This window comes from Rhincodon typus, chromosome 22 (genome assembly GCF_021869965.1).
Source record: "Rhincodon typus isolate 14 chromosome 22, sRhiTyp1.1, whole genome shotgun sequence".
Taxonomy (NCBI): domain Eukaryota; kingdom Metazoa; phylum Chordata; class Chondrichthyes; order Orectolobiformes; family Rhincodontidae; genus Rhincodon; species Rhincodon typus.
The window spans coordinates 4,088,601-4,100,690 of record NC_063353.1 but is presented as its reverse complement, the minus strand read 5'-3'; the positions used below and the strand labels follow the sequence as shown (position 1 = coordinate 4,100,690).

The 12,090-nt window shown below is 43.7% G+C and overlaps 1 protein-coding gene across 5 annotated transcripts in view; it reads right to left on the bottom strand.

Annotated features, from left to right (window-relative positions):
* The window catches only part of eea1 (early endosome antigen 1), an 84,982-nt gene extending 75,707 nt beyond the window's left edge, over nucleotides 1-9,275 (bottom strand). For 2 of the 5 annotated variants that reach the window (XM_048610298.1, XM_048610299.1), the window contains exons 1-2: nucleotides 9,162-9,275; nucleotides 4,901-4,987 (exon numbers count right to left, since the gene is read on the bottom strand). In XM_048610298.1, the coding sequence (XP_048466255.1) occupies nucleotides 4,901-4,920 (20 nt within the window). In that variant the 5' untranslated portion in view covers nucleotides 4,921-4,987; nucleotides 9,162-9,275. Of the gene's footprint in view, nucleotides 1-2,175; nucleotides 2,305-4,900; nucleotides 4,988-9,161 lie in introns of those variants that run through there. The other 3 variants (XM_020513358.2, XM_048610297.1, XM_048610295.1) reach the window with 2 other exon arrangements.
* Between the last annotated feature and the right edge of the window lie 2,815 nt (nucleotides 9,276-12,090).

Here is a 12,090-nt window from a genome sequence, read left to right as displayed (position 1 = left end):
GGGTTTGGAATGGGGCAACAATTTGATTTACTCCATTCCCTAATTCTTAGATCACGTAAATTTCTGCTGCCCCCAATGAGATTTAGTAGTACAGCTTGTGTATTCAGGTTACTAACCTCCATCTGACAAAGATTAACACTGGTACTTAGCATTCTGTTGGGTGCCAGAAGGAAATAGGAAGTGAGAGTAATACTGCCCTGTTGCACACTCATGGTGGGGAGGGGTCAACAAAACACCCATGAACTGCCCATCACCCTCCCACCTGACACTCTGGCATCCTGGCACAAAATGGTCCTGCTAAGTGGAAGCAACATTTGTTTAAGTCGGGAACAATCAGCAATTACTCAAGACATAGCAACGCAGAAACAGACCATTCTGACTAAATGGTCTCTGCTTATACTCCACACAAGTTTTCTTCCATCCCACATCTCATCCTATCAGCGCATCTTTTTTATTCCTTCATCCCTCATGCATCTATCTGATTTCCATTCTCTGGTAAAGGAATTTCTCCTGAAGTCCATTTTGAGTTTCTTAATCACCCCGTTACGATTTTTCTTAAATTTGGACTCCCCACTAATTGAAACTTTCCGTGCATTTGAAGATCTTTGATAGGAAATAATTTTGACCAGCCACTTAAATTCACCTCGTAGTCTTCTCTCTTCTCTCCACAACCCCCACCCCCACCCCCAGGGAGAACAGCCTCAAGTTTTTCCTGACTGTTGTTCCTGCTCAGTTCTCCACGCCATCCTTGTAAATCTTCTTTGCACCTTCTCCAGTGCCTCTGTCAGCAATAATACAGCATTGCTAACAGTACTACACAAACCCCTAGAAGTCCCAATTGCATTCAACCACTTCTTGATTAAATATTTCATAAACATGACAACTACAACCATCTATTTAACCTGCTTTCATTTGAAGTAAACAGTAAACAACCAAATGTCACTGGTACAGATAGAGCATGTTAACATTTTAAATCGATGCACACGTTTGACAAGAGGGATTCCAAGTTTCTCTGCTCACAACAGCAGCACTTTCCACCAAAGTGACAAAAGGCCATACAATGAAAGAATTTAAGCATTTCCTAAAAACATACTCCTCAAATCCCCTCTCTAAACCTTCTAATTCTTATAGTCAGACCAGTAAAATAGACAGACATTAGACCATTCATGCCGATGCTAGCTCCCCCAAGGAACAATTCAACTACTGCCACCACCCCATTCTCTCCCCACACCTCATCTCCTGGGGTTATAGACTGTCCCCAAACAAGCAGAATAAGCCTTTCTATCCACTCTACCTATCAGAGAATCCATACAGTGTGGAAATAGGCCATTCCGCCCATTGAGTCCACACCGACCTTCTAGGTCTAGAGAACAAGCCTAAGCTTTTCAGTCTCTCCTCCAGTGACCCTTCCCTGTATCTTTATATAATTCTATGGGCGCAATCTGACCGTATACAATGTTCCAGCAGATGCCTAACCAGTGGTTTACAATTACTGTCTTATTTCCCTACTTCTGTTTCTAAACCCAAATTACCCAGATGCTTTTTAAACATCAACCACCTGCCCTGCCATTTTGAAGGACGTGCACGTATGGGCAACAAGGTCCCTCTGCTCACTGACACTTTTCACAAACATGCCAATTATAACGTCCTGCCTCTGTATACCTGTACTCAAAGCGTGACATTTCAGAGTTCTCCACTTTGAATTCGCCATCTGCCATGCTCCTCCCAGTTCACCATTCTGAAGCCTACAAGCACCCTCATCACTCATTACCGTGTAGCACAGTAGAAGGTAGACTAGAGGGACCAATTCTTTCAGCTTCCATTTAGCATCCCTCCAACTGGCTGGTAACACTGGTATCTATGGGCATGGAAACACTGCACAGTCGGACTTATCATTTGGATGAAGAATTCCAGCATTCTTCCCTTACATCATCAAGTTTTGAGCCAATCATGGTCTCATACAGAACTGAAGGGGAGAAATTGAGACAAATGCAATAGAACCACCATGCTGGCAAGAAGCGTGCTCTACTAGGCAGGAATAAAAGCCAGCTCCCTAATGCTGCAGAAGAAACAAATACAGAAAAAGCAGGACGGCTTTCGGGTCAGAAAGAAAACCCGCCACCACTTCACATACCGTCACCCACCCAGAGAGAATTCAAACAAAAAGCAACCCACACTAACGGCTGTGTCTGGGTTTAGCTGCTCCTGTATCGCCCTGTCTGTCTCAGTGTGTTCGTTCTGGTCATGCTCAAACAGTTCAGTTGATGTTAGAAACGTTTGCATACAGACTGGACAGATGAAGCCCTGGAAAAGGTGTTAATCGCAACTATAATTCGGAAGGTTAACAGTGAGATCAAGCACAACAAATTCTAATGCCATCTCGACTCTGGAGGCGACACAGGCACACACTCGGATTTTAAAAAATTGAGACAGAATTTCGACCGCATTAGGTAAATGGGTAAAACTCAAGTTCACAGGCATGATTTAAATAAAGCTTATAACATGACTAATATCCCTTCTGGTTGACTTATGAACAAGCAACATATACAAACACAGTCACACGTGCTAAGCTATTTAGAAATGAAATCTGGGAGCATTTTTACACACAAAGGGTAACTCAGATCTGGAAACCTCTCCTCCAATGGGGGAACAACTGAAAATTCTAAGTCTAGGATCGACAGACATTTTGGCAAGGATGACTTTTGAGGAATTTGGAGCAAAGTTGGGTAAATGGAAAGGAAAATACAGGTCAGCCATGTTCTAACAATGGTGGAAGATGCACAAGGAGTGGAATAGTCTCCTCCTTTTGCTACATCGATCAAGTTAGGGCTGTCAATCTGAGCCATGCTTAGCCAAAGTCACATCCTTAAGAGAGAAGGTAAGATGACAAGTCGCCTCAGTCAATTCTTACACATCAACAGACAGGCATCTGCACAAGAGTCTTCACATCCAGTTTCTTCGACTCTAATTCTTCCTGTCCATTTCCTTTAGCTACTGTCGTTTTAGAGTTGGAATGTTTGACAACAAAGACCTCCACAATTTCACAAAAGTCAATGCACTCAGCAGCTGTCGTCACCACATTAGTACCTTTGCCGCATTCTTCAGGTTTGGTCAGGGGACTGTTCAAACACTGGTGTCCTTCTGGAAGCCAACTCCACAAACATTGAAACAAAAACTTCTGCAGTCTACTTCAATGGACTGGAGACTGTTAGGATGGCCAAAAAGCATCTCCTGTGCCAAGTCTTATTTTCTCAACTCTCAATTGTTCAAGGTTCCAAGGGATGAAGAAGAAAACCTTCCAAAGCCGCTCAGGCTCTCCTTGAAATGCAACAGCACTGAAATTAAGCACTGGCAGGTGCTTGCTAGCTATTGTTCAACATGGTGACACTCATCCACGAAGCTGCATCACAATTTGAATCTCAGTCAATTCTGACGGGACAGAGCAGTTGCAGTGCAGCAAAGAGAAGGAAGTACATCCTGCACAGTGGATCCCAATACTTCACATGACAACCTGAGCCCCACACCCAAAGACGTGTGGGTTGAGAATCCGCCTCTTCAGTCTTCGCAGAAGCTCACAACTAAGTAAAAATCATCCCCGAACTTAGGGACAGCTGCTGACAACCTGCTACTGTCTGAGCTTTTCCTTCTTCTTGATCTCCATCCCAAGTACAGAATTCCTTGTATCAACTCACATGAAGACCTCAGGTGCTTTACCATTTCCTGTTTTGTTTCCTTCAAGCACGTTTCTAATCACTTCAGAGTTCATTCTTGTTCCCCAAACTTCTTGCTTTTTATTCTGATACTTGTTCTTCACTTTCAAATGCCTGATCCCTACCCAGGTGCAGACTGGCATTTCCAACTTCAGATTTCACAATCAGATTGATTGTGGATGCAGTATTTCTTTTATGTTTACATCTCTCAGTGCTCGTTCGTCAAGCTGAGAAACCTTCATTCTCAAAAAGGTACTGATGAATATCAACTAGTCAGCGTCAAGGTTGGTTCCAAAAGCAGAAGGAAAAGCATTTACAATGAGTTACATTATACAGTGAGCAGACTGAAAATGCCCTAATTTTCATGGATCAGCAATAATGACGCTAAGTATTTTGCTCAAAGAAATAAAGAACGTTTGTAGGTTATAGAGCCCATTGAGCCTGTTTCACCATTCAATTAAATCATGGCTGACCTCTATGTGTTCCACCTAGCCACTTTAGTTCCATTTCTCCACAGGACAAACAAAAATGCAACAATCCAGATTTGAATTTTTCATCAAGTCCAGTCTTTTTCTAGGGGCACAGATTCAAGATTATTTTTTACTGGATCAAAGCCACTGCAGAAAAATCCAATTAAAATAAAACTGGAAGGGGTTGTCGTGGCACAATGGTAGTGTCCCTACCTCTGAACCAGGAGGCTTGGGATCAAGTCCCAACTGCTCCAGACATGTGTAACAGCATCTCCTAATAGGATGATTAGAAATTCTCTAAAATAAGACTGGTGGGGCCACTGCCTGGCATTGACCGTGATTAACTACCTTCAGGGATAATTAGAAATGGACAGTGAATGTTGGTTGTGCCAGCAACACACACACATCCTACGAGAGAAAGCAATTAAACTGTACTTCCTGCTGTTCCCTGTAAATGGACTCACTATTGAGGCTTACGTCCCTTTGTTCAGGATTCTCATACCAGAGGAAATAGTTTCCGTCCCTCTGCTCTACAAAATCTTTTAATCGCTTCTGAAACACCTTGGTTAGGTTTTCTCCTATTGCTGCACTCGACAGAATTCAAGGTTAGTCTACACAAGGTGTCCTCAATTTTAACAACATCTATTCAGATCCTTTCTCCCTCTGCTGTACCAGCTGACTTTGGAAGAATGAAGTGCATATATTGTTTCATTTACTAACCTCAGAACCACCTTCATCATTGACTTCCACAGCTGGCGCAGTTGTTACTGAGGTGTCCGGGTCAGAACCCCCAGAGCCAAGAGGTGTCTGCGAGAGAAAGAAAACAACATCAGGTCAAAACAGGATGAACATTATCCAGTAAAGTAAAGTGCTTCACACTGAGCTAACCCAGCAGAGAATTGCAAGAGCCCAACACTATCCCCCTCTCCATTTCCAAACGCTCCATCTCTTGTAGGCTTCCTGATTCAAGGACAGTCAGGGACAAAAGCTGTGCCTCAGGTTCAACCAATCTTGACGTCTGTACGGCAACTCACCTCAGATACTAAACCACATGTTCCAGGGCTAGGCACACCTCCCCTCCACAAGTATGACTACAATCCAAAGCCCAGGCTGAAGTAGCTCAATTAGAATTCTGAAGCAGAATTCCAGCTGCAGCACCATCACCATCAACTCCCATGGGAATCCACAATGCCCAACTCAACTGCTCTTGAATGACTTACAAAACAAAAACTCCCATTTCTAGTGTCTTTATGACCCCAGAAGCCCCAAACTGCATTAGAATAACTGAAGTAGTTTTTGAATTAATTTGCAGAGAAGATCCCACAGCAGCACTGTGATAAAACCCAATAACCATTTGTAGTGATGTTAGGCAGGACACAAGGGAAAACTGGTCTGCTCTTATCTGAAACAGTGTTACATGATCTTTCACATCCTTCTCAAGGGTAGGATGGGGGCCTCCATTTAACATGTCATCTGACAGAAGACACTTTTGACATTGCTGAACTCCCGTACCACTGCACTGGAGTGTCAGCATGGATTTTCATAGAATCCCTACAATGTGGAAGCAGGCTATTCAGCCCATCGGGTCCACACCGACCCTCTGAAGAGCATCCAGACCCAGCATCCCTCTTCCCGCTACCCCCCGCACCCCCCACCTCCATCCCCCCAACCTTATCCTTGTAACCCTGCATTTCCCATGGCTAACCCACTTAGTGTCCAAGGATGTGCAGGCTACAGGCAATTTAACATGACCAATCCACCTAACCTGCACATCTTTGGACTGTGGGAGGAGACCCACGGGGAGAATGTGTAAACTCCACACAAACCAATCGCTCAAGGGTGGAAATGAACCCGGGTTCCTGGCGCCGTGAGGCAGCACTGCTAACCACTGTGCTGTACCGCCCCAAACTTTTCTCTTTGAGGAATCTGAGTGCACTTAAATCAAGCAGAAAAGAGGCTAGTGAGTTAAGGTTGGGACCTCACCAGCAGTATGTGCTTCCTTTTAGCAGAAGGATTTTGGTAAGCATTGTTAATTCCATTGCTCCAGAAATCATTGTACAAAATGTTTGTAAATCTCACTGCCTAATACAGTTAGTTTTGACAAACAAGGGCAACCTTAGACTCTACTTAGACGAACACAATTACCGAACACGTAAGTCAAGAGATTAAAATTACAACTATAATTTTGTAAATGTTTCTTCAGTCATTTTCCCACCAAAACAAAAGGCAAAACTTAAACATTAATAATCTGTCTGCTAAAGGACAGTGTTAGTACTTCCTTCATGATAACATTCTAAGGAGTGTTAAGAAATATTTAACTGAACTCTTAAAGAACTGACCTGTTAATTTTAACAAGTGAACCTTCTGCAGCCAATTTCAAACATGATAATACTGAGAGTCAGGTGGAATAAGTAATTGGTCAGGCTTTAAAGTCACACTGGTATGGGGAATTCAGTGCTTCTTATCCCCCTCCAACTCCATTCTGATTTTGCCCCTTCCACTCTCCCTCGCTCCCCCTCACTTTTGGTGTGCACTTCCCTGTAATGGGCTTTGCGTGTAAATTTCTAATTGGCCAGCTCGGTGATTTACTGGTAGTGGTTAACGGTTAACAAAAACATTAGTGATTTGTTGGCAGGAGAGCTGCTCAGTTGTGTGTTATAACACTTCCAGATATAAATGGGAAAAAGTCACATTGTGGCACAATGGTAGGGTCCCTGTCTTACAGCCAGGTGGACCAGGTTCAAGTCCCACCTGCTCCTGAGGGATGTAATAACATCTCTGAAATGGGTGATCAGAAAATATCTAAATTTCCATTGGGGCTCTTGGTGTACAGTGTAGCATCTTTACCATGGACCAAGAGGCCCGAGTTCAAGTCCTATCTATTCCAGAGCTGTGTTATAACGTCTCTCTAAGAAGGTTGAATATAAAAAAAAGTGAAGAAAAGAAAGAAATGGAGAAGAGAGATAGAGCCTCCGCAAAACAATCTCTTTGACACTGTAGCACTCCCTCGGTACCACACTGGACTGTCATCCTGGAATACGAGTGGAAGTCTCTGATTCGGTTCATGAATCAAGAACCTCCTGACTCAGAGGTGACAGAGAACATACTACCGCACTGAGTGATAACTCACACTAAGAAAGTGTGGAACAGCAAATGGCCATTTTGTTAATGAATTGCCACACTTAGTCACTGCAAAAGAAGCAAAGTGATCGAAAGAGTATGTAATTCAGAGATTATCGATAAGCTCTTTCCAAAATGGTTCGGGTAACAGAATCAAATGATACAGAGCAAAGATGGCGAAAAGACATGGGAGGTACAGATCAATTGTCAGAAGGGGCAGAAGGAGGTACATGGCCTTCTGTAGTTTCAAAGTTGGTCACAAAACAATGGGTATCATGGGTGTGACATCAGTGCCAGTCTAAAGAAGCAAAGCTGCAGGCAGAACAAAGCAAATCAAAGATAAGATTGTCTGAAACTCCTCAATACATTGTCTGGCGGCCTGCCAATAACGGGAGAGATCTCAAAGAACTGCAGCTGGGCTAGATGCTTGTGGTAGAGTGGCATCAGAAACCACTGACCCAAATACAACAATCCCAGTCAACAAACAATCATTTTAAACTACACCCTTAAGAGCCTCACCAGAAGTGTATGACAGTCCTCCAACATCCAATAGGATTTGCACCATGACAATGGAGGTAGCCTGAGTAACAGTAATCCACAAGAAAAATAAATCCTGTGTTTGCTTCCCGGTGTCCAGTCTCACTTAGAACTGGCCTCTGCTTGCAGAGGTGAGGGATGAGGAGGAAAGAACAGACAACAGATACCTTTCCCTGCATTCCAGCCAGTGACACATACTGGAAAGTGGGCAGGTATTGGATAAGGACAGAGTTTGGTTACACCCAACATGGTGAACAATGATTGCTGAGGTAGTCACTTTGAGCCTCACAGAGCAGACCCGTACACGAGTGAACGCTTCAGCAAGGACAGGATGGTGAGAGAAAGGAAAGACCGTCACCCCTGGAATTAAACAAACAGTGCTGCAACCAAGTTTAAATATTCCTTCACTCCTTCCAACTGAACGGAGAGGCAATGGAGGAGGTGCAAACAAGATGAGCGGGGTTGAACAGAACCCAATAAGATATTAACAGGATAGATGGAAGAAGCTGAGACTCTTTCGCCCAAGAATGTACAAGGGGAAGCATGATAACAATTAATGAGTTTGATAAAAACAATATGAACGTTCCATTTGTGCATTGCTGCAAAAGACATTTTGTCAAAACCTTTCGAGCACTTATCAGGACATCTGTAAGAGTACCAATGTTAAGTATGACAATAGTATCAAAATAAATGCTAACTCGTTGTCAAGTGGGCTCAAACGGGTCAGATGTGTTGCCATGGAGATTGCATCAGTTAGATCATGACTGACAGTTAACTGCCAAGCTATGTTTAAATTTAAATCAGGAAGGTTGACTCTGAATAGTCAGGGCATGGTGCCCAAGAAACAAACTTGATATTGGCTGTTGCCATTTTGTTAAGTTGAAACAGATGTGTGTACATGTTATCCGCAAATAGGGCCTTGTGCCATTTTATATGTAGTCCTTGCAAGTGAGCCACACTGCAAACTGAGCTGACAATCTTAAATTGGTTGTCAGCATACTTATTAGCATGCTCAGGATTATTCAGCAAATGTTTTAACAAAGAGTCAATCTGATAGGATGTACAAGAGAAACCTTTTTACTCAGAGTGGTGGGAATGTCAAAGTTGTTACCACATGAGGCAAACAACAAAGGCATTTAAGGAGAAGCTGGATAAACATCAGGGAGTAAAAAATAAAGAGTAGAAAGATATGCTGATAGGGTAAATGAAGTAGGCTGGCTGGAGCATAAACATTGACATAGGTCCATGGACTGAATGGCCCGTTTGTGTTGCACAACTGACGGGCTTATCAACAGATTCCAAAGAACCACATTCAGCCCAGTACCTGTTAGGATGAGTTCAATTGAGAAATGCATTACTTCTGTCCTCAGTTGATCCACCTATAACTGCTCGTTTAAATCTCAGGTCCCACATCACAGTTCTGCAAACCCACTGCTTTCAAGATTGTTAACTTCTGTCACATCAGTGCACAGGCTTGTTTCAATCATTCCATAAACACCATTTTCTGAAATATGAAAGTACACACACAGGACAGTAATGAGAAAATTGACAGCTCAGCCACAGGAGCCGTACAGTGAATGATTTTTCCATCACAACACAGCAACAATTCTGGCTAACGGCTTCACATACGCCCTCCCACTTGTTCAACCTCAAAGTCAAACACCTCTCATTCCTGACAGTGCCAACTGGCTGGAATGCAAAGCATAGCATCGAATGCGTCAGCAACGATGGACTAGAACAAGATCATAACGTGTAAACTCACGTTAGACTGAGGCAAACTCGCAGAGTGGAAAACATGGGGGCCCCTCATCAGAGGAAGTTAATGGATTCGTGGGGAGCAACATTCAGAAACAGAAACATATCAAAAAAAATCAAGCATTATCATGACTGAGCCTCAACTGCATGTCATCTGACTACATGTAAAATCCAAGCGTGAATCCTCATGAACCAAGTTATATCACATGACTTTGACCCAGAATGTGCACTATCTCCTGTTACACCTCAAATATCCCACCTTTACCCACTTTCCAATCAGCATCATTCAAATGCAATCCCAGAAAAGAAGTAACTCACCACCTCTCTGAGCATCAACCCATTGCAACGTACACAATAAACACATCTAAATTGGTAATTAAAAACCAAAAGAACTGTGGATGCTGTCACTCAGGAACAAAAACAGAAGTTGCTGGAAAAGCTCAGCAGGTCTGGCAGCATCTGTGAAGAAAAATTCAGTTAATGTTTCGGGTCTGGTAACCCTTCCTCAGAACTAATCTAACTTAGTACCTTCTCAGTGCCTAAGGTTGCAGGCTAGCAGGTGAAGGAGCCCCAACAAGTACAATGCTACCACTGGACAGAGGAGTGCCTTTAAAGTGGGTGAAGTACAGTCAGTGTGCAATTTGTTTCTGACTGTTGCTGTGCTTCCTGTGTGTTGTTGGAACTGCTCCTGTCCAAGCAAGTGGACAAAGTGTTTTTGGTCAGAAGAATATTCAAAGATTTGGTCAGAAGAACGTTCATAAACAGTAAAAAAAAAGGATACAATCCCCAAAGGGTGGATAAGCAAAGGGACCCAGATATATGTATCCACAGATCAATGAAAGTGGCAGGCCATTTGGAGATTGCAGTTAATAAAGCACAGCAGTCAGCTATATTAATAGGGGCACACAGTACAAGAACAGGGAGGTAATGTTGAAATTGCACAAGACACATAATAGACCTCAACTGCAATACTGTGTACAGTTGTAGGCACATTACAAGAAAGATGTGAATGCACTGCAGATAGTACAGAGATGATTTATAGGCATGGATCCAGGGATGAGAAACTTCAGTTATGAGGATAGATTGAAGAAGTTGGGACTGGTCTCCTTTGAGAGAAGGCAGCAAAGAGGATATCTGATGGAGGTTCTCAAAACCATGAAAGGGCTGGACAGAGTAGACCAGGAGAAGCTATTCCTGCTCAAAAGAAAAAATTGCGAGGAAATAGATATAAAAGGATGCACAAACGAAGCAAGGGCGATGTGACAAAACTTTTTGGGGGCAAGTAGTTAGAGTATGGAATGCATTACCAGGAAATGTGATGGAGGCAGGTTCAATAGAGGCATTCTAAAGGCCATTAGATGATTACTGAGACGGGGAAGAGTCAGGAGATTGGCAATAGGTAACAAAACCAGGGCAGGCACAATAGGCTAAATAGGCTCCTTCTGTGCTGTAACTATTTTTGTGATACTGTGGAAATGCTTTATCCTGGATGGTGTAAAACTTCTTGAGTGTTGTTGGAGCTGCAATCATCCAGGCAAGTGGGGAGTATTCCATCACACTCCTGACTTGTGCCTTGTACCTGGTGGCCAGGCTTTGGGGATTCAGGAGGTGACTTACTTATTGCAGTATTCCCAGCCTCTGACTTGTTCTTGTAGCCACTGTATTCATATGGCAAGTCCAGTTGCGTTTCCGATCAATCGTAACTCCCAGGATGTTAATAGTGGATGATTCAGTGATGGTAACACCATTGAATGTCAAGGGAGAGTGGGTGGATTGTCTCTTATTGGTAATGGTCATTGCCCGACATTTGCATGGTATGAAAGTTACTTGCCAACTTTTTGTTTTGCCCAAGGCTGGATATTGTCCAGATCTTGTTGAACATAGATTGCTTCAGTATCTGAGGAGTCGCAAATGATGCTGATCAGTGTGCACTTATCAGCAAACATCCCCACTTCTAATGTTATGATGGAGGGAAGGTCATTGAGGAAGCAGCTGAAGATGGTTGGGCCAAACAGGGCAGAGTATCAGCACGATAACTCCCCCCAGGGTAGTGCCCTGCAACACCCCCAACACTGACACAAAAAGCCAGAGCAAAACCACCCCCCAAATCTCCACCCCTCAGTTGTGACCCTCTGCCAAGACACGTCTAATCCCAGTAATGCACTGGTAGCCAAATTTCTTTACCTGAGCTTTAGTATTGGGTCTATAGCATGACTCAGAATCAAGATATTTACCACTCACCTACATCACACACAAGGTAAAAAGACCGGTGGGGGTGGGGGTGGGGGGGGGGCGGTGTCATTGTGGGGGGGGGGGGGGGGGGGTGTGTGTGGGTGGGGGGGGGTGTCGGTGTGTGTGTGTGGCGGGGTGTCGGTGTGTGTGTGTGTGTGTGTCTGTGGCGGGGTGTCGGTGTGTGTGTATGTCTGTGGCAGGGTGTCGGTGTGAGTGTGTGTCTGTGGTGGGGTGTCGGTGTGTGTGTGTGTGTGTGGGGGGGGGGG